Source organism: Lepisosteus oculatus, chromosome 5 (assembly GCF_040954835.1).
Source record: "Lepisosteus oculatus isolate fLepOcu1 chromosome 5, fLepOcu1.hap2, whole genome shotgun sequence".
Lineage (NCBI taxonomy): Eukaryota > Metazoa > Chordata > Actinopteri > Semionotiformes > Lepisosteidae > Lepisosteus > Lepisosteus oculatus.
The window spans coordinates 10,735,591-10,758,460 of record NC_090700.1 but is presented as its reverse complement, the minus strand read 5'-3'; the positions used below and the strand labels follow the sequence as shown (position 1 = coordinate 10,758,460).

Below are 22,870 nucleotides of genomic sequence, written 5' to 3'. Positions count from 1 at the left end.
TAAGGATTCCCCTTAATTTCTATCCTCTCTACCTGATCTACCATGTAGTTAGGATGCTGGTGCTTAATGAGTGCTGCCAATCACCAATTTCCAGATTATAAATCCGTTCAATGGTCACCTAATACAGTATGTCAAGCAGAAACAGGAGGAGCCTCCAGAACATTACTCATCTTCGACTTTTGAAGAAAGTAGCCTTATCGCTCATGCCTTGTGCGTATTCTCTTGAAGGCTATACATTTGCAATCAGGGGATGTCAGAAATTTGTTGTAGGCTTGCCATTATTGTGGACAGTGAAGTTGGGTCTGTTCATGAATGTTTCCATCTCACATGGCCCAGAGTTGGAATGGACATAATAGTAACCTCATGCTTTAAGCAGCATGTGTATAATCTTTATTTGCCAGATTATAAGGCAGATAGGTATTCTGCAAGAGAGAACCATTAGATTTTTTCTGATGTTACTTGATGTTACTTAGACTGGGCCAATACACTATATGAGTCCCATCCAAGTTGACTCCTAAGTATTTTGATGGGGTTCATAATAAAGGCATTTCCCAAGATGAAACATTAAACCATATATTGGCATGTTTGTTTACAAAATGCAGTCACAATTATGTTATGGAATTTGGGGTAAAGGTGCCAGGCCCAAAATTAACATTATGGTACAGTAGGTCCATGTCACTTGTGAGTGTCCTACTTGCTTCTTCTAATGTGGCTGCCTGTGTCAGTACTGCAATGCAAAATTAGTTACATTTCTGGGATGTGATTCATTGTAAATGCTGAAAAGGCTTAGTGTGAGTACCGACTCCTGTGACAGTCATTAGTAAGCACTGGTACTTGACTATTTTGGTTGTGAGGGTTAACTCTCCCTGTTTGTCTCTTAGAAAAAAGGGAGTGCTGGGGATTTTGAAATTTTGAATCTCTGATGTGTATGTGTACTGTACCATTTTACTAATTGAACTACAAATATAAAACATTTGTCACCCTTCTATTCAGGATTCCATGTCACCCACACTTAAACAGTCTCATTCACATCAGGAACACAACTGAGCTGTGTGTATTTACACACCAATAACAAGCATATAAAACATTTTTACAGAACATCATGCGTAGTTCAAAAGAGTACAAAATTTCAATATTGTCATTCACGCATGGTGTAGTCCTTTCGATTTTCACTTTAAGGCACATATCATATTCCTCACAAGAAAATTTTTGATGTACTTTTCTTTTTTGCTGCCAAATATATACAGTACAATACTATCTCAGTAACACAAACAATATAAATCATTGCCTCTTAAGTTACAGTTGCATAGAATTGGCTCTGAAACATTAACATTTTTGAGTTTGCTCAGATAAGTATCGTGTGCGGTTTTGCTTTTCCTCTAACTCAAGTTACTTCCAGATTTTTTTCACAAAGTCCTTCCTTCAACTAGCAGATAAGTTCATCCAGCCACAAGCAACATACTAACTAAAGTACCTTGCCTGCGCTGATAGATGAAGTGATACTAGACTCCAGAACGGCTGTTTAAGAACTTGAAAAAATGTAGAAAAAAATAACCAGTTAAAATTCTCTTGGAAATCCCTCTGTTAGGAAGTTTGAGCATAAAGTAAATACATGTGTAGGAGTTGTGCTTAGGTCACTGCAATGTTCTAAATGAAAGGTTCATTTACAGTAAGTTAGTCTAAGAATATGATTTTTATAAACTGATTTTTAAGGGCTTTCCAGTATGCATTGTTGAAGGAGCTTTGCTCCCTTTTTATAATCTCAACGTCTGCATATATATTATAAATCATTTGGGCAGTTAGAAAAATACAGAAAATCCCATAATTTTAGATTAATTTCCATAAAAGTGTGCTACTAAAACAAAGATTAATCTTTTGTACTTAAATAACACAGTATCTATGAAGTCAGATTCTCATAATCTGAAGCGTAGGTTGTGAAGGTCTAATTGAGAGTGAATAGGAAAGTTGAGATTCTATGGCAACTGCTAGATCCATCTGTTTTCCTTGTTTTTTTTAGACAAATCAAAATGAATCCTGGTGTGCTTTCAGTGCATGAAACATTGTGAGCACCTTAACCTCTATGGCCTTTTGCATACAGTCACTTACTTTTGGCACTACTTCTATTTTTGTAAGATGCGTATATCTCATTGTAAAAGGATACAGTATGCACCACCATCATTTTTTACTGTACATACGTGGCACCCATGCATACTTGTATTGCTATTAGTAAGCTTATTAATGCCACTTTAAAAAACATTGCATTTTATTACTGCATTTCATCTTCTTATGTCTTTGCAAATACAAAATGTTGTCTGGGTGGTTAGCACAAGAATGGCAAATGGTGTTACAATTTAACTATGTGTTAAGTGAGTTCTCAAAACACCTGGGGACAAATCTGCTCTTAGTTGGTGACGAATGATGAATTAAACTAAATGATTTGTCCCATGCCGTTAAGAACCAAACTTTCATCACTCAAAATGCTCTATATTTAAATTAGATTTAATCTGAGCAATTATCTTTGAAATATTTGCATGTGTTAGTTCACTACACATGCAACCCGTGAAAAATCGCTAAATACTAAGCATTAAAAGTACAATGAAGCTGTTCTGAAACATTTATTTTGAAACACGGATCTAAATCTTATTCTAAAGGCTCTATGTAAGAAGAGACTATGCATTTTCTAAACTATCTTAATGATAGTTGAGACTGTGTTTTATAGTAAGAGAAAATAAAGATTGAGCTTTATGCCAATGTTATATTTGGTACTGAAAAGGTTGTGCGTTTTGAACTAGGAAAGTACATGATGCCCTGAGTTAAATTTGGTGGTAGATGTTTGTGGCTTTTGTCCTTTTTTTTGTCCATGATCGTGGGAATGGAATAATGAATTCACACATTTACCAGAATATTTTGACGTTACAACAATTATATGCTTCCTCCCTTCCTTCAGGAGGCTTAGGCTTTTTAAAGCAAAATACATTTGAATAAAATAAAAGCAACTTACAACCAAACTGAAGAATTCTACAGAAATAAATACAATATACTGTGTGCTATAAAACAACAGCTGAGTTACTCTTTTCATTGTACACCAATGGTACTATTTTATTATTTTAATAACAATAGTTGAAAAATTTATAAAATAATCATTTTCCTAAATTTGGAATGCATTATCAGAACTCTTCTTTGGAATCTTTTCTTTTCATTTTTAAACTTTCACGATGTGTTGCTTACAGTTGTATTTGTCAAATTTTCAATAAATGAAGTCATATTTATTCCTGTGTCTGATTTTTGGGATTCAAAATTCTGCTTCTCAGTTGTAACGCTTCCATTACCATTAGGTAAATGCAAGACTTGACACTAGGGTGGCCACCTCTGATATACAAAGCCATTATGTATAGGAAAAAAACATAGAGTCATTATGAGCCTGTTGTAAAACTGTCTACATTCACTGCAACATTTCTTATCTGTATTTAAAATTTACTGGCTGTTGCTACAGACTGCACCCTTTTCTTAAAATAAATAAAAGTAGGCTTATGAAAACATACTTTAAATAATTATTTTAATATCTTAACCTTTTTGGTTTTTCGAGCTAACGTTTCATCATTATTTATTTTGTCACTCATTTCTCCCTTTGTGTGCCGAATACAAGGTAACATGCTTTGGCACAGTTAATTTTGTACAGTAATATAGGTGCCCATACGCTAACCAAATGAGTTAGCAAGACTGTATCGCTGGCAATTAATAGTATTAAATACTAATAAACTGTATATACTTAGTTTATTTGAGGAATGCTAAACTTAGTATCAGGTATCTGACATTTTCTGGGAAGCATTACAGATCTCCTGGGTGGCTACTTACTAGGAAGATAATTAGACAAATCATTAGAATTTAATTGTTGTTGTTTCTTAATAATAGACTAAAATATATTTTAACACATTGTGGCAACTGGGCCTAAGAAGAGACTTCAATTACAGGTGACCTATCTGTTATAGTTGCTGTACATTGTAGTCACCTAAAGGTCACCAGAACAGCCGGTTGTCTGCCTTTCTTGCTAGTGAACTGAGTGTAAGCAAATAGACTGTGCTGCCGGCAGAGAATGTATGGCTAACTGTTCATTAAATTGCAATAAAGAGTGCTGCAGTTCATTTACTGTACTGTACGTGTGCTTATGGAAAGTTACGACACAGCCCCTAGTGACTGCCAAACAGCCTCTAATTATTGTAAATAAATGGGCATTCATTTTTTAATTGGCTAGATTGTAGTCAACAATTGACTGTTTTGGTGCTCACATACAGTAGGTGTTTGGTCAAATGGTGTGCACAATGGTGGATGGGGTTTTTCAGTGATTTTTCTTTTTTACAAGACTTAAAAAAGCCTACAATAAAGCTACCTGCACTAACTTTCACCATCGTTGTGGAAGTATTTTGTGTGCGCAGATGGAATCACCTAGGGTACAGTCTGTCAAATATTTTCAAACATTTCTTTGGTTTATGTAAAACAATTTTTGAATATTGAAACAAATAATTGGTTTATTCCATCCCTTATTATTAAATCACACACATTGAAGAATTAGTACTTGAAGAGGAATTAGTATTTTATGTTTGTTTTTCAAATAAGACATCAAATACAACATTTTTTGGCTTAGGACAGATTTAGGGAATCCCCGTCAGTCAGCCAGTGACATGAGCTATTCGGACAACTGATGTCTGATTCTATACCTCTGCCTGGTCTAAGATCAAGCACCCTTAATGATTTTCACTCACTGTGTTTTTTTATCTTCGTTTTGAAATGTTGAATTCATAAATGCAGCACAAGAAATGAGTGTTCTTGCTATTTAGCTGTCTTGTGCTTTTTTTTGCTAACGGAAACCCCTTGCAAGAGGAGGCTTTGGCAAAAATGAACAGTGGGAGCTTCTTTTTGGCAATAAAACATCAAGGTTTTCATTCTGGAACAGTATTAAAAGTGGCAAGCTTGGCTTGCAGATGTGACTTGGAAGACAAACTTTGAACACCCAAAGTGCTCATCCATCTAAATTGTAAATTACCAAATTGTTTTGAAGAGCATTTAGGGACTCCAATGTGATAGGGTGATTGAGTAAAAGGTTCTAAATGGCGTGTCTCTTTGTTTTTCAAAAGAGAGTAAAATACTTAACACAGTAGTTTGGTTTTTTGAGGGGAATTCCCTATAAGGTGCCTGCACACAATGCCTTTAAATGTTCAGAAAACTGATGTTTTTTTTAATAAAACAGGAAGTGGAACTGACATCAACATTTAATTTTAAAAGCACTGAATGGGCTCAATTCAGAAAGCTTACAGACACTTCATAAACTATAACTGTTTCCCCAAAGGGGTAATGTCTTATTCCCAGCATTAAAAATGCAGTCACAGCTGTTTGCCAAATGTGATACAAAAATGAACAAAATTGAAAAACAAAATAAATCAGGCTGTAGGTGCTGAAAATGAAAAATATTGGAAGCATTTTAAGAATTTTAAAACAAGCATTGCTTTTTTAAATTGTCCTTGTGATCTTTCAAAGTAGTTTGACCACAATTTAAAACTAGAATATTGAGACAATTAGTTACAGTAATTGATACTAAACTCACTTGTGGAGAAATTTCTACATGGCGTTTCCTACTTAACTTTGTGTTACTTTTTATTGCAGTTTACATGTTTGCATTAATTTCCGTTATTGTATCCTTTTCTAAGTTTCCTGTCATTTCAGAAATAAAACCACTGTGTACTGTTTAACAAGAGCTAAAAGATATATTTCTGTCTACGGCCATTTCTTCTTTTCATTGCTTTATTCCTGTTAACCATTGTGTTTTTCGAGTGAAACCTAAACTGACTTATTATTAGCTATAACATGGTCAAATCGGCAAAAACAAGTTGTCAGGGAAAGTACCACAACAACTGTTGCCATGGCCTGTATCGAATGGGGATTATGAAATCCAAGGGAATTAAAAATATCAAAGTAAGCAAAATGACAGTGGTGGATTATACCAGCCCTAAAGAAACTGTGTCTCACGAGATCCAATTCAGCTATGTTTATATGGATTCTCTTTTGCTAAATAAAATGTATTCTATTTTCATATATGTAATATTTAGATATTAAACAATGTCCACAGATGACATCATTAGAACAGACAGAAGAATTGATTAAGAGCATAGAGGTGGTTGTCTGTGGTGTTACAGCTCACGTATGGACCAGACACATGGTTCCACCATGAGCATGTTTTCTAAGGGCATCAGTAATAACCAGTGAAGTGCAAAGAGTTACAGTACATGAAGGAAATAATTTTCTATAAATGAGTCTTCACATTTAGATAGCTTTTACCAAAAATATTTCAAAAGGTGTCCAGACAGGTACATTTATATACAGCATAAAGAATGTAACTCAAAGGACTGTTCAAACCAGATTTTATTTTACTGCAGACTATTGTGAGGCATTACTTCCTTCAGCATTACATTTGAAATTCATGAGATGAAATTGTGACATTAATATTGTAACCTAGAGCGCTATTCAGCATTTACCAGTTCAACATGGCGAGAAGTTTTATATCAGACTAATGACAATTTATAGTCAAACAGCAAGGAGAGAATGAGAACTCTGAAGATGAACCTAGGTGTCCATTCCTTTTTTTTAAACCCTTGAGCTTTTTGTGAGAAACAATGGGGGTTTACCATTTAAAATGGGTTTGAAATGTCAAAGAACAAACATGTAACCTAATTTTCTGAATCACAAAGTTTTACTTCCTTTTTTGTTAGAAAACAACGTAATTCACTCGTATGCTATGAAAAAAAACGGGAATCTGGTAAATGCCCTAGGAAAATATTTTAAAATATCAGCACAATACTTTATTTTTACATTTAAATGCTAATGTGTGCTTACAGGTGAACATACAAGTTATTTTTTATAATTTAGATATGAGCATGACAGTTTCATTACCATCCACCATGTTCTCATAATATTAGTAACGAAATGTCGAAGTTTGAGTTAAAGTAGCTCTTTTAAGTCAAATATTTAACAAGCTTTATCGCATTGAAAGAATCAAATCAAGATCTTTCCTCAAATACCTCCATGTACTTCCTTAAGACTTATTAGGATTGAATGCATATTGTTGAAAAATGTCTAGTTTACTTTGTGAAGATAATGATGGTTAATGAACCATTTCCAACAAAAAGGCACAGTACAAGTAATACATTCAACAATAGTTTTGTATATCAGTAGCTCTACAAATACAATGAAACACTTCTTGCTAATTTAATATTATAGTAGAAAATATAAAAAAACAAAGACAAACTTACGAAAATACTTAAGTATTTAAATGCAGTAACAAAGACCGATTCGATAATTATTTCAAAATTGGCAAACTGGCAATGTAACATGCTTAAACTGATGCATTATTAATTTTAAATACAATATACAAAACAACATGTAAAGAGGAGTTGGGTAAGTCACCATTCAGTGAATGTGTTTTGTCTTTTTGTATATTAGAAGTCCGAAGCCGAGGAGCTCACTCGACTACGCATAGAAGTTCTCATACAGTAAGAGATTTAGGAAGCTCCTACTGAAACCATTGCGTACCAACTCCTTAAGGCGCCTCACGCTTTTTAAAATTCATTAAACGTAAATATTTAGACCAAGACACGCTTGGTGTTTAAGTTACGCCTTCTCTTTCATTAACTAGATTTTCCAATCATGTTAACAAGACTTACAGTTGATCTCAAACGCCGACCAAACCACAAGCTACAATGAAATACATGCGCAAACCCCTACAGGTTTTCGTCATCGCTCCTGTAGTTTGCAGATTTTTCCTTTGCAGACTACGCATGCTGACGCACTACCCACCTGTCTGATATTATGCCTGATTAAAAAAAAACCAAAGCAAATCTGCAATTCTATTCTTAAGTCTGATTTTTGCTGCAATAAACAAACTTAAAAAGATAAAAACATACTGAATATCGATTCGTATATTTATTCAGTTTGATTTCTTAATTGCAGGGTCCTTCCCTGATTTAAGGGCTTTAGTCGCCCTCGGCATTAGCTTAGACGTAAAATACTTGTATTCTCTAGCGTCTACGCAGTGAAAAGACTCTAAAAGGTATTGTGAATGGTAAGGAATAGGACGTGTTGCACTGGTAACAACGAAAGCTTCCGTTGCGATCTACATAACCAACAGAGTGATCTTCTGCAGATGCAGTTGCCAGAACGATTAAATTTTCAGTGTTGTGTTTATGGTTATTTTCCATCTCACATACGTTTTTATTTAAAGGCTAGAGCACATGTGCCATTTTTTCTAAACGTGTAACCAATGTTCGGTAAGTTAGTTTTTGTTTCTTTCGCGCATAGGTTATCTCGCTTTAAATCCGAGCTGCGTGTTTTCTTCACTCTTATATCTATCTGTATATGTTATTAGAATGATTGAAAAACGGAAATATTTAGCTTTGTCGTTTATTGGTTACGTTTTACGTAGCTATGTGAACGAAATTTTGTTACTGTATATAATTACACCGTTATCTATACAGTCTACAAAACGTTTTGCCCCATTAATATAAAAGTTACATAATCTAAGGTTTTATATGATAATTCTGTGTTTTTCTTAGTCAAGTCAAGAAGGGAAAGATGCCACTTGGATTAGAAGATACTCGGAAGGATTTTATCCTCACTACAGCAGCAAATTATTTTGGGTTTAAGCCATCGGACCCAGTTGTGTCATCAGGTGGTGAGAGCCGAGAGCTGAACAATTTTTTAGATGATGGAAATGAATTTGTGCTCTGTGTGCAAAAGCATGGAACCGATTTGCTCATATCTAACAAGGTAAGAGGTTCTCTGTGTGAATCTAGAAATAACAGTGTAACTAAAGATTACATACAGTTCTACAGGATAACCTATAATCCTGTGTTACATGATGCAATAAAAGCTTGCCTACTAGTCTAATCAAAGTCGTAACCTTTGTTTTGTATTACTATCCAAATGTATCTTTTTTTGTCATTGTAATTTATGTAAGCATATTTTGTTTTTTATCATGTTACCTTACAGGTGGATTCAGGTGACACTGAAGACAAAGTGCTGGTTTTTTTCAAGTTGTGTCCTGATGTTATAACAGAAGACAATCTCCACAGTAATATTCTGGTCTCTTCGATGATAGACTCTCCCATCAACACACTCTATCAGGCTGTTCGGCAGGTGTTTGCACCTGTACTTTTAAAGGTGTGTGTGTGGTTTATATTGTAATGTGAATTAAATCTGAATGACATCTATATTTTCTTTATGCTAAAATTCAGAATTTACTATCATGACTAATGAAGTGAAAGATTATGCGCTGTATTGTGAAGTTCTGTTGTGCCTGGAATTCTAGGACCTGAGATGAGCAGTTTTATAATGGCTCTTCTCTCATTAAATCTATAACACTTGGACGGGATTTTTCCTTCAAAAGGCCAACGTTTACAATACTATTCACATGCCTACAAATCTGTGTTGTAGAGTAAGGAGATATTTTAAAGACTGAAATGGTCCTTTATTGTGTTGATTAAATAATAAAAATAATGCACCCCTGCTTGTTATTAGTTAGTATAAATACATATGTTTTATTTGTAATTTTGAAGGATGAGAAGTGGAGTCAGAACTTTGATCCCAAACTACAGAACCTCCTGACAGAGCTGGAGATGGGATTGGGCTCAGCTGTCAGGAGAACTGATCCATATTACACTGGAAAGAGAGGCTTGAAAGATGATGATGTTTTGGGTAATAAGGCCACATTTGTACAACTATAATATGTGACTGATGTTAGAAGCATTAGTTTTAGGACTGTGCTTAGTCATGCCCTTCTGTTGCTGTGTCAATGCATGCAATACATTTCTTCCTGTTATTTGTCCAGGTTAAAAATGCTTACTTTTAAATTACTTTTTTCTGCCATTCTGTTTTCATTGGTAATGTTTGAAGAGGAAACTCTTTTAAGAGTTAATCTATTTTAAAATATATTACATTTAATATTTTGAAAATTGAGACTGGATTGTATTAGCATACAGTGTGATTTTACATTCCACCATGGTTTTCCCTTTGCTGTAGGTATTATGACACCATGTGATGAATTTAACTATTGGGCAGAGCTTTCTCGGTCTGCTGTGAAGTCTAATATGAGAGACAGAGCTGCACATTTCAATGATCTGTTTCAACCACTTGAAAAGGTACTCAAAATTAACTTATGCTTACTAATTAAGTATTGGTTTATCTACATGTCTTCATTTTTGTATTTGCTTGAAACAGCAAATCATAATTGACTGATAAGAATTGTAGATCATACATTAACATCGGTTTCTTTTCAGCACTGTAGACCTGTAAGTGATGGTATTCTGTTCACAAGAGATAAAATTACATTATGCAGTGCCAAATATCACAAGAACACGTTTTCCTTTGTTGTGTGATGACAGGATTACAGCTGTCTGGATAATGTTTCACTGGATGATGCAGTGAGTTTGGTAAATGCCACAAGGGAAACAGTGGATGATGTTTGGAGACAGACTGAGCACGACCCTTACCCACAAACACGGATGCAACGTTTGATGGATGTCATTGGTATGAAACTAGCACTACGCATGGAACGTTGGATGGAGAGTCAACTTGTTTTTGTCTCTGTTCTACAGTGTCTACAGTACCTGTTGGATATTTTATTTCAGGTTCTGCCCTGGGGAGGTATGTGCAAAAGAAGCTGGACTCTGTGAAGCTGTGGGATGACCCCTTCCTCTCTGTTAAAGAGAGCCTCCAAGCAGGCATTTCTGTCTGTGAGCAGTGGGTAGGGGCTTGCGAACATCTGACTGGACAGCTGTGGAAACGTTACACCCCTCATCAGTGGCAGGGTGAACAGTACTACCCAGAAAGACTTGGGAAGCTGGCTAAACGTCTTGAAGAGGTTTTGTGACCTATATATTGTTTTTGTTTTGATGTTATTATACTTCTTATATATACTGATGGATTTTTTCTCGCTCCTGTTTGGTATTCGACAAAAGCTCATATATAATTCGAATTCAATCATTCAGTTTCTGATGATAAGTTTACTTTTGTTTGTAGTTAAAAACTAATTGAGAAGATACATGCTAATGAAATGTTTTCATCTATCTAACAGCATTTTGTTTTGACCAACATATATTTCTAGATAACTGTTTTCATCAGTGTTTAAAGATTTTTACATTATCTGCCTCACTTAAAGTTTATTTTTGAACTAGTGCATTATGTTGAAGTAGCAGTTAAAGGAATTGTAATATGTTTCACTAGAGAGAACATTTTTGTGTTCTATTGTATTTGGTAGTGCATATCTGATGCACTATGATTATCTCTGCAGGTCTTAACAGTTCGCACTGTGCATGAGAAGTTACTTCGTCTTTTGCCACCTGGTAAACAGCAATTGCTTTCCACAGCCTGTGCTTTTGAACCTTTTGCTGGGCTTAATGCTTTGCACTATAACCCATACACTGAGGTGAGAATTCATCTATATTGTATGCGTTAACAAAATATTACCTAATTTTATGTCATTTAAAACCTTTTGCATGTGTTTAAGTAACTAAGGAGCAAATCAAGTATTGGTTTTCAAAGACGTTTTTCTGTCTTTGAGAGTCAGTAACAAGTTTAGTGGACAACAGAAAGAACCTTAAGTGTCACTGAAGTGACAAACCTTTGGAGATGGAATGGGAGTCGTTGCACTTTATACTTTGTTTTTCCTGTGGTATTAAAAGACCTTATTATATTTTTGTAGCAATTATGGAGGGCTGCAGTGTCACAGTTTGAGCGAGCCATTGCACCTGCAGAACAAGAAATTGCTAGCAAGTTAAAAGCCTGCATTATGGATGTTCAGGACAGCCCACAGCAGGTAGACGTTTATCATTTCTTCCCATGGTGTATTTGACTTTTTGATAAGACAGGTGGTATTTGGGCCCATTGGCAAAACTATTTTTTAACAGAGATGGTGAAGTAAATAATATCTATAAGAAAAATATGTCTTGACTACTCAATATTTAGCATGTATGCAATTACATACATCAACAAACATGATGGAATGTCTTCCCCATCTTAAGGGAAAGCTGAGGTATGCCATCCCATAATGAATTAAACCCTTTTAGAAAGCCCTGTTAGGAATGTTATATAGCACTTTGTATATAGCCCTCTACTTTTTGAACTACTGTATGCTAACCCTTAATTATAATGGGCTAATAGAAGGGAAGTGTTGTCCAATAAGAGAAGATGCCTGAAGTATCCTATATCCTTTCTAACCTATGGCTTGAAAATCATATATGACCGTATGTGTTACTGTTAATATCGAATGCAGCCCATTCAATAATTTAAAGGAAACTGCATGGTAGCTCAGTGTATCTGGCAACAGTCTCTTGGACTATGCTTACACTGTGTGCTATATACACATTAAAAACACTTGTTTTTTACCTTATTCTTGATGTCTGCACTGTATAACATAAGTGAAATGTTTATATTAAAACCACCGTAACATTTTAAGTATGTATTTTTATTCACTTTTATATCCTGTTACAGTACAGTTTATACCATTTTTTTATAATGCAAGATATAAACAATAAAGTGCCCAAATATAGCACAGAACTTAAAAGTAGAAGGGCCAAATTGTTGCAAACTGAGTGGACATGCGTCACTTACAATACTTATAGACCAACATGTCTGCAAATAGTCTGGATAGATTTTTTTAGACAAATTTGACTTTGACACAACTTTCAACTTTTGACACAACTACAACCGAATTCTGTTATATTAGGGTTTGATTTGTTATAAAAGTTTGTGTTTAAAGAAGCAGTCTGCAATTTACTGTATACATTACTTTAATGACAAATTATAAGTCTCTTGTAGCATTAAAAGAAATGTTAATCAAGATCCAAGATATGTAAGACATGATCAATGTGAAAAATGTAGGCATTACTGAAGCAGGAATGTGAATGGTTGGATGTTTTTTTATAATTTGAATTTAATTATGGGTCTTAACCATACTCCACATAATCATTCTCAAAAAAGAGACTATTTTATGTGTTTCAGCTTCTGCAAGCTTTTCGGAAATACAAAGAACTTATCAAAAGACCAAATATTAGTAAGGATCTGATTTCTGAAAGAGAAACATTACTGGCAAGACTTCTGGACTATACCAAAGGTAAGAATGTGTTCACATACAGTACCTTATTGGGGGAAGTTTGAATAGTTTCCTTAACATGTTTTAGTCTTTCAGTTATCAAATCAAATCAAAGTTTATTTATCAAATGCACAACAATACGGTGTGCAGCAGTAGTTGCTGACAATGAAATGTCTTTTTCTTTTTCTGCGAGCTCACAAAAATCACAAGAATCACAAATATCACAAAAAATTGTGCACATTTTCAAAAATACAGAGCTGTGATGAGAATGTCTGTGGCAACATTAAACTGAGGAGCAGCACAAAAAACACACATAACTCAAGTTTACGTTGTGATAATAAGTGTAAATTTGTTTCTGGGTCAGGGCTCCGCACAGATTTTGAGAATCGATGTCATGGAGTGCCAGGCGAGAAATCGGGGCCCCTGGCTGGCAGAAATCTCCCTGAAGTTGTTAACAACATTGTGTGGGTCAGGCATCTGGTTTTAAAGGTAGGGCCTATACAGTCATTTTTCCTAATGCATCACTATAGGGCCATAGAGTGTTTGTTTTAGGAGAAGATAAAATATGTAAAGTATGTATTGAAATATAGTACAGCTCTATTATTAAAAGTATGTATTCTAGATGCTTTTGCATACTTTGCAGTAGTTTTATTTCAATGTAACACATCATGCAAAACCTTCAAAGTCTTTTAATTAATTTTCCATGTGCTCTAGGTGGAGGATTCCATCAAAATTGCGGGAGCCCTATTATCCGACCTGTCTGGGTTTCGTTCTTTTGTAAGATATTCAGATGATCTTCAGGAGCAGCTCAGAATCTATGAGCAGGATCAGTTTGATGATTGGTCCAGAGAGGTCCAATCAAGACTATCTGATCCAAAATCTGGCATCAGGTGATCAGAGAATGGGAATATCCTCAATCTGTTTATCACTATATTATAATAACCCTGTAACTACTGTTCATCAAATATGGTTTAATTGTTTCAAAAGATAGACCTTAAATCCTAAGAAAACAAACTCAAATATTTTTTGTATTTTTATGTTTCCTTTTATGTCCTGTATGCTTATATATATGTGCTGTTTTCAAACTGCTGCTAGTGGTGCACAGAAAAGGTCTGGAGACTTTATTATTGTGTAGCTTGGAGCAGATATATAGAACCTAAAATGTCTATAGGACAACAAACAACATTATCTTTTCCATTGAGGTTTATTGTTTTCGTATTGTTTTAGCTTACAAGCCAGTAATCGTGTCATGGAACTGGATCATACTGATGGCAAGCTGAAGATCCACTATTCAGACCGCCTGGCGACTCTTTTGCGAGAAGTTCGACAGCTCTCTGCACTAGGATATGCTGTTCCTGCTAAAATCCAGCAGGCCTCCAGCACAGCAGAGAAGTTTTACAGACAAGCTCTAATCCTCAAACAGGCATGTGCTTCAGATAAAAAAATAAACAACGACTTTTAAAGCTTTAGATTAACATTAAATTATGTGACATTGCTAATTTAGTTTGAAGTATTTTCAATTACGTTTTGTGACTTCATAAATTAACCATGTTTTCCATTCTTGTTTTATTGTAGGTTGCACATTTTTACAACACCATAGATCAGCAGATGATACCTTCCCAACGACCGATGATGTTGAACTATGCATTGGCCTTTGAACAAGTGATTAAGGTGATACAAATTAGTTAGAAGTCACGGTCCACATCCATGAAACTTTACCACTACACTAAATTTGTACTTAGCTTTCCTCTTATGGAAACAAAACATTTTTTCTATCATAAGTTTCACTTGCAATACAGTAAATTAATTTAGAAAAAATACAGTAGATGTGTAGTTGAATGCTATGACCTTTGCAAATTATTGGTCTGCAATAAATGTATATTTTAGGTGAAGGTTAAATGCTTTAAATCTTTTATTTTTAGAAAATATATCTGGTATTGTGGTTGTGATGTACTTTGTACAATTACAGAATCCTAAAGCTCATTCGCGTGACTCTGGGGGAAAAGTGCAGATCACCTGGGATAATCCTAAAGAACTGGAGGTATATATCACTAAGCTACAAACTGCTGCTGAGCGCCTTTCTACTGAGAATAGAAAGTTGAGGAAGTGGCATGTGGACTTCATGGAAAAGGTATGTTTTTCAACAGACATTTCGTATAACCAATGTGTAAAACAAAGAGGGCAACAATTTGAATGAAATTGCGTGGTTTATTTTAGTAATTGAAGCTCTTCGTGACTTATGGAATGCATAGTGGTTGAATGGTGGTTACTACTGCTGCTACACAGCTGAAGGGTCCCGACTCTGATTCTCACCTTTGTTGAACTTCTTCTCCATGTGGGGTTTGCTTGGTGTTGGTGTGGATTTTTGCAGGATGCTTTGATTACCCTCCACATCCCAGAGACAGGTTTGATTGGCTGCTCTTAATTGTTTAATGGGGGTTAACTCCTATTATATTAGTGTCATGGGTCCACCCTACAGCCAGATCTGGATATGGGCTACTCAAACAGACATGGATTAAGAGATAAAGTCCTTTCTTGTCAGGCCAGACCTTATCCTAATTTTTGTAATGTTAAACAGTCTGCAGAACTACAACTCCCCTCCCCACAAAAATACTGGTTCATCACAGGGATTACCACCAGGGAAACCCCAGTCAACATTACAGCTAGGTGGACTGGAGCAGTATGGGTAGAGTCTGAATTGAGTACTTGAACCAAGTCCAGGGTTGATAGGCTTACCCAGTGCCGCCCCACAGACATGGATTATTTCAACAATAAATGATGACAAAGTTCTGTATGGAGCAGCAGTATACTGTAATTGCTTTCTTTGGATTCGTTTATTTTTTTCAGTTATATGTACGTTTTGCTGTTTTTATTTTTTTTCCAGTCAGTTTAAACAACTTTCCTGTTCCTCAATAGGTTGTCACATTGATGAATGTGGATCTCCTTCGGCACCAGCAGCGATGGAAAGATGGGTTACAGGAACTGCGCACAGGGTTTGCCACTTTGGAATCACAGGTGTAATATGATTAATACAACGTGTGTTTTTCATGTTGTTCCAACAAGAGTGGACATACCTAATATTTTAATCTGTTGTATTCCCCATTGGAGGTTAACTCTTAAGCAGTTCTAGTCTAGTCTAACCCTATAGTGTGTTTTAGTTTGATTTATCTTAATTCTGGTTTGAAAAATGGTTGGTGTCAAGCAGATTAGGACAGTTGTCGAGTATGTGTGAATTTTAACTGAAGAAGGAGCTTTGTTGAGGTACTGAAGTGTTTATTCTTTTCGGTCAAAAGCAAAGTTTCTACCAAAATAATAAAAAATGTGACATTATTAAAACATGATTATTTGTTTTATTATTCCTTCCAGAACAAAGACAACCATAAATAAGAAAACATGTCTCTGTTCTGTGTTTAGGGTTTTCGTTTGGGTGATATGAAACCTTGGAGGCAGCACTGGAACCATCAGCTGTACAAAGCTTTGGAGCATCAATACCAAGTTGGGCTGGAGGCACTCAATAAAAATCTGCCAGAAATAAATATTGACTTGACCTTCAAGTAAGTAGTTAAAGTTCAGTAAGTAGTCAATTTCCAGTGCATAAAAGAATGTTGTTTGAAGTTTGTTTTGAATAAAATCAAATTAAAATGGTCATATCTGTAATGTTTAGTTTAGAGCTTTTCTTCTGCTGTTAACAGAATAAATTGTAGGGGTTCACGCATTGTAAAATGTAATGAGCTATATACAGTATAACTTTTTTTCCTTCTTAAATTCCATAGGCAGGGGAGACTGCAGTTTAAGCCTCCCTTTGAAGAAGTCCGTGCCAAGTACTTTAGAGAGATGAAGAGGTTTATCTCAATTCCAAATCAATTCAAGGGAGTGAGTGAACCTGGAGAGGAGCTTATCTTCTCAATTATGATTGACAGAAATGCTAGCGGCTTTATCACCATCTTCAGTAAAGCAGAAGACCTCTTCAGAAGGCTGGCACGAGTGCAGGATAAGTTCAAGGTGTGTTCAATTCAAAGGTCTTTGATTTATGAATTAGTACCCTATTTGTGTGAAACAAAAGACTATAGTGATCCTAATCTTAATTTCCTCACTTTTTAGATAGGTTATTTTCAAAAATATAAAAAACAAAGGCATGATCCAAAATACGTTTTTAATTATTTCAATATTCAGGGCCCTTAATTAATTTATTTTTTCTGGACATTTCTCCAACGTACATTTTCGAACATTAAATATTTGGCCAGGCCTTTTCAAGAAATATATTAATCCCTTAATTTATTTATTATTTATTATTTAGTTAAGAATTATAGTTTCAAGGTTATTTTCTGTAATCCACTTTAATAATGAGCAAAGTATTGCTTTTTTCAATTACTATTTGGTTTATATGGTCTGCTTGTGTTTTAATAAAGTCCATCCACATGCTGATCAAATTTAGTTTTAGGCAAAAACATAACTGAAAGCAACTGTAGAAAAAACACCATTTCTGCCGCTGCTCTAGATATCTTTTACATTTTTAACAGAAAAATAATTGTTTCATGCTCATGCATTTTTGCACTTTTTTCTGTCATATAATATTTGAATCTATATGCACACACATTTGTGGTTATAGTATGTTTTTTTCAAAATAATCTTCTGCTGTTGTATTAAAATATCTCATTTTAATATTTATGATTTTCCAATGTCTTGATTAAATTTCATTCACTGAAATAAGGTTTTCTTGTCAGGAATGGGTTGTGTTCGGTCAAGTGGATATTGAAGCTTTAGTAGAAAAACATCTCCACACTGCCCAGGATTGGGAAAGGAATTTTAAAGCACTGAAAGCCAGAGGAAAAGAATCAGAACGATTGCCAAGGTATTCGAATCTGTCATTTTAATGTTTTCTTATTCTAAAACAGATTAAGTGCACACCATTAGTAAAGTACATCTGATTTGGAACTACAGGTACATAAATGTGTGCATGAAAATGGTGCTGAAGAAATGTGGTCTGAGATACAGTATCTTTCACATCAGAAGTACTGCATCTTTTACAAGAGACATTGAAATATTCTAATGCCTTCTTAACTTTTTTTCTAATGTCTGTTTTTTCACTTGACTTTATATTGCTTATTTTGAACTGCTCTAATATGCTGAGAATCAAAAGAAACTAATCTTTTAATGCATCATGCGTTGCTCAGCATCTCTCATCAACAGCATCTCAAGCTTGCGGTTGCTACAGTATCTTGCTAGATTCCAAGAGAGCCCTGACTAACACTGAACCAGTAGTGCACTGTCATTTGGGAATTCCAGTCACTATCAGCTGGTGACATGGATCAGGCTCGTTGGAGAGTAATTATAATAATAATTGCTTACACTTATATAGCACTTTTCTGGACACTCCTCTCAAAGTGCTTTACAGGTAATAGGGACTCCCCTCCACAACCACCAATGTGCAGCATCCACCTGGATGATGCGACGGCAGCTATAGTGCACCAGAACGCTCACCACAACATCAGCTATATGTAGGGAGGAGAACAGAGTAATGAAGCCAATTCATCAATAGGGATTATTAGGAGGCCATGATTGGTAAGGGCCAATGGGAAACTTGGCCAGGACGCCGGGGTTACACCCCTACTCTTTTCGAGAAACGCCCTGGGATTTTTAATGACCACAGAGAGTCAGGACCACGGCTTTACGTCTCATCTGAAGGACAGTGCCTTTTTTACAGTATAGTGACCCCATCACTATACTGGGGCATTAGGATCCACATGGACCGCAGGGTGAGCGCCCACTGCTGGCCCCACTGACACCTCTTCCAGCAACAACCTTAGTTTTTCCCAGGAGGTCTCCCATCCAGGTACTTACCAGGCTCACACCTGCTTAGTTTCAGTGGGTAGCCAGTTGTGAGTTGCATGGTGATATGGCTTGTTGTGCACAACACACCGATTGATTAGGATGTTCAGGTGTTATGATCAATTAGTAGGTATTATGGACAACCTCACTGTACATCGATCAAATCCCAGGAGGCCTCATTTATTGCTCTTCCTAGATTAATCCTGATGTGACAACATTCTAGCCAGACAACACTTATCCTCATGGTACTCGTGTAATGATGGCTTCCTTTGGAGCAATTATGCTGTGGATGCCTTGATTGCCAGATCTGAAACATGGGATGTGATGACCTGAGAGGATGTGGCAACTAGGGATCAAATACCAGTGAACAGGCATATGCTTGTCTGGGCGCTGTGTGTGGAATCATGCGTTACAGACGTACAACTTGTATGGCTTCTGATGATGGGCCACATGCTAGTAGCCTTTGACTTCCACAGGAAATGTTAATCAGTATAATGAATTAACCTCTTACCATATCTGTTAAATAAAATGTCATTGCACCTACTGTTCCATTTTTCCAATAATTTAATGAACTTGTTGCAGTTTATATAAATCACATTTTCTTTTGATGCTCAATGCACAAATAGTGCCTCAGTGAAATAGCAAATGGTGTTAGAAAATGCCTTGCCATTGTTTGAAATTGGTTGGCCAGGCAAGGGAGTGTAATTTTGAGTGAGTGAGAGAGAGTGGTGAAGTTATTGAGAATCATTAGAATGCGAAACCATTTGTGCAGATTCATCCCACTTTAAAGTATTAAGCAGATTGATATCAGCATCTGTTTTCAAAGTAATTGCGGTTTGCGTTCAAGCCCGCACATGGGATTAACCTACCTGCTTCGTATTGATTTATGTTTAGGGCGATTGCTTTAAATTTAGCTAAGTTTTCTGTGGCCCCTAATTTATTTTATCCTCAATTTTACATTTTGCAGCACAGAGAAGGTGGATTGTATAACAATCAATTGTGATCCCGTGAAGGCAGTGATTGATGATTTAATTCAGAGACTGTTTGATGCGCTCCTCATGTCTTTGAGGAAATCTATTCAAGGTAAAAAACACTGGCACAATAATTGAATACAATACTGAAAATAGCAAATATGTATAATTCATGAGGGTATTGAAAACCATAGTAATTGGTTTATATTTGGTTGCTTGCTCGGTTTTTGAGCATCTTGTCCTTGGGATTTCATTTATTATTTCTTCACTATTTTATTCACATTAGCCCATGCACAGGATATTGACAGCTTTCTTACTGAAGCGATGGAAATCTTATCAACCAGACCAGAAAGCATTGATGAAATTGGCGAGGCCAATATGAAACATGGAGAGCTGAAAGCTAAGAAGCCAGAAGTAAAACCTTATTGTTTTACGATTTTGTTTATTGCTAGAATGCATTTTTGCTAAATTGTTAGTTAACTGTCACTTGTATGTTTTAATCCCAAACAAATGGCTATATACTTAATTGTCAGTTTTATTGCTTTAATGTAGTAGAACTTTGAAAGACATATTTTATTAACTGGTGTATAATTAAAATGTGTGACTTATAGCTTTTAGGTGCTTGAACCTTTTAGCCTTATTGTTTTGTTTTTAGCTTTGGATATATCTATTATGAAAAAAGTACAGTAAATTAAAACGGATTCCTAGCCCCCCTTAATCCTTTTGCATAATGTATGAGATACAGCTGTAGCATATCTATTTAAGTCTTGTTTCCAAATGGGTGTAATGCATTACTACTGAATTATCTTTGATTTTCCAGATTTTACCCCTTTTCCAAGAATCTGAAGATAAAAACCGATTGCTGCGGTCTGTTGCCGGTGGAGGTCTTGATACGATCAGTACTTTGAGAGCTAAATGGGACAAGTTTGAATTAATGATGGAGAGCCATCAGCTTATGATCAAAGAGCAGGTATGGGAGTTTTCAAGTTCAATAAAGCAACATTGTAAGTAAGAGGGGAAAAATGTTTTCCTCCCACTTTCCAGTATTGTAATCACTTATTCATATTTCAAAACACTAAAACCTCAATTCCATAGACATTTTCCATACAAGCCTTTTTTATTTCTGTTTTGTGTTTTAGGTAGAAGTCATGAAATCAAATGCGGAGTCTCGGATTAAGGTGTACCAGAATGAGCTTGAGAAATTTAAAGCCCGTTGGGACCAACTGAAGCCAAATGATGACATAATTGAATTCGGAGATCAGGAGGCCCTTCAAAAGTGTGTTCAGACCATTAAAGATAAGAAGCTCGAATTTGACGAACTGGAAAATACAAGGAAAAAGCTACTGTATGTATTATAAGTGACTAAGAAATGCTTGCTTGTAGAGTGCTATTTACATTCATAAATCTGGGCTAGCTAATAATTCTAGAAGGAATTGTGTGACTGCTAATACGGTGATTCTAGCAAGAAAGCAGATTTCTTTTTCTTTCATCCAGTTTTTTCTTATGTTTTTAGTGAGGACTGCCATCACTTTGATTTGGAAGAGCCAGAGTTTTCTCTTGCACATGAAATAATCAAAGATATTGAGGAATTTGTGCAGATGTGGTCACTTTATGAAGAATATCATGAAGGGCTCCAGGAGAAAGCAAAGGAAGACTGGATCAGTTTCAGGTCTGATGTACAGATTGTGTATAACTATATGCAGTCAGTTCTGCTATAATGCAATCGTTGCATTCTTGAATTGTGCATTATGGAAAACTTTTATCAAACTATCATGTTGAAATGTATTATATATTAATACACTGAGTTTTGTGTCCATTGTTAGAGGTGTGTCAAATGGTAACAATTCTATTTATGTTAAATGCAGTTTATTTTAAAGACTTAAAGAGTTGTTCATTTTTATATAGTCTCTGTACGCCTCATCCTATCTTCTCATATTTTTACTTCAGTTTACATGTCTTCTGCTGCATCCATTGCTTTATGCTCTTGTACATAATCTGACCTGTTCTTTGACTGTCAGTCTCCTTCTTCCTCATTTTAAAAAAATGCTATATTCCAAAAGACGTTTTCCACATGCATTGAAAAATTTCTAAGTACTCTGACAAAATCTTCAAAATAATTGCGAACATTCATGATATCCTATATTGGATGAATTGTTTAGCAAATGGATGAATGGAAGCATTTTCATTCATATATTAGCATATACTTTCTTTTCCCTAATACTAAAGAATGCAAGTGTTTGTTTATTCTAAAATATTATGTTGTAGTTTGAATATTCCCATGCCTAGACCTTTGAATATATATTGAAACGTAACTTTTTGTACTTCTACAGGAGCAAGACGTTTATTTTTGAAGAATTTCTGTTTATGTGGCATGACAGACTTCGAAAGCTAGAGGAGCACACAACAATGACTGTAAAACTGCAGAAAGAGATTGACAAATACAAGGTAGTAATCAGTTTTGTTTCAGGGCTAACTATGAGCATGTAAAATTGATTTAGCAGTAACTTCACTGTAACTTCATTGAGCAGTTTTTGAATGGCTAAAAATGGGTTTTATTTAAAAACCTTGGAAAAAATGTTTTTTTTTTTCATTTTAAAATATTTGGACTTTTCTCTGTGCATAAAGAGTGAATGAATGTCTTAAACTTGTCCTGTTCATTGTTCTTCATTGTTCTTGTGTAGATGGTGGTTCCTGTTTTAAAGTATGTGCGTGGAGAGCATCTTTCTCAGGATCACTGGCTAGATCTGTTTCGTCTTCTTGGGCTTCCCAGGGGCAGCACACTAGAAAAGCTTGTGTTTGGGGATTTGCTTAAAGTTGCTGACTCAATTGTGGAGAAGGCTTCAGAACTGAAAGTATGAAGTTTTATTCTGTGGATTTTGCTTTCAATTTATGTGCAGCAGATTTAGGATGGATTTCATATTGTTATACATTAAAA

At 35.4% G+C, this 22,870-nt stretch overlaps 1 protein-coding gene across 5 annotated transcripts in view; it reads left to right on the top strand.

The window, feature by feature from the left end:
* Positions 1–8,127: 8,127 nt before the first annotated feature.
* dync2h1 (dynein cytoplasmic 2 heavy chain 1) overlaps positions 8,128–22,870 on the top strand; it is a 149,585-nt gene continuing 134,842 nt past the window's right edge. For all 5 annotated transcript variants that reach the window (XM_069190091.1, XM_069190090.1, XM_015341694.2 and 2 more), the window contains exons 1-26: positions 8,128–8,315; positions 8,601–8,814; positions 9,037–9,207; positions 9,603–9,741; positions 10,066–10,184; positions 10,428–10,572; positions 10,674–10,906; positions 11,336–11,470; positions 11,747–11,860; positions 13,045–13,156; positions 13,500–13,624; positions 13,850–14,025; positions 14,363–14,558; positions 14,711–14,806; positions 15,105–15,266; positions 16,052–16,150; positions 16,550–16,689; positions 16,909–17,137; positions 17,860–17,987; positions 19,932–20,047; positions 20,222–20,349; positions 20,756–20,905; positions 21,075–21,280; positions 21,449–21,604; positions 22,266–22,380; positions 22,617–22,787. In XM_069190091.1, coding sequence (XP_069046192.1) covers positions 8,620–8,814; positions 9,037–9,207; positions 9,603–9,741; positions 10,066–10,184; positions 10,428–10,572; positions 10,674–10,906; positions 11,336–11,470; positions 11,747–11,860; positions 13,045–13,156; positions 13,500–13,624; positions 13,850–14,025; positions 14,363–14,558; positions 14,711–14,806; positions 15,105–15,266; positions 16,052–16,150; positions 16,550–16,689; positions 16,909–17,137; positions 17,860–17,987; positions 19,932–20,047; positions 20,222–20,349; positions 20,756–20,905; positions 21,075–21,280; positions 21,449–21,604; positions 22,266–22,380; positions 22,617–22,787 — 3,756 coding nt within the window. In that variant the 5' untranslated portion in view covers positions 8,128–8,315; positions 8,601–8,619. The remainder of the gene's footprint in view (positions 8,316–8,600; positions 8,815–9,036; positions 9,208–9,602; positions 9,742–10,065; positions 10,185–10,427; positions 10,573–10,673; positions 10,907–11,335; positions 11,471–11,746; positions 11,861–13,044; positions 13,157–13,499; positions 13,625–13,849; positions 14,026–14,362; positions 14,559–14,710; positions 14,807–15,104; positions 15,267–16,051; positions 16,151–16,549; positions 16,690–16,908; positions 17,138–17,859; positions 17,988–19,931; positions 20,048–20,221; positions 20,350–20,755; positions 20,906–21,074; positions 21,281–21,448; positions 21,605–22,265; positions 22,381–22,616; positions 22,788–22,870) is intronic.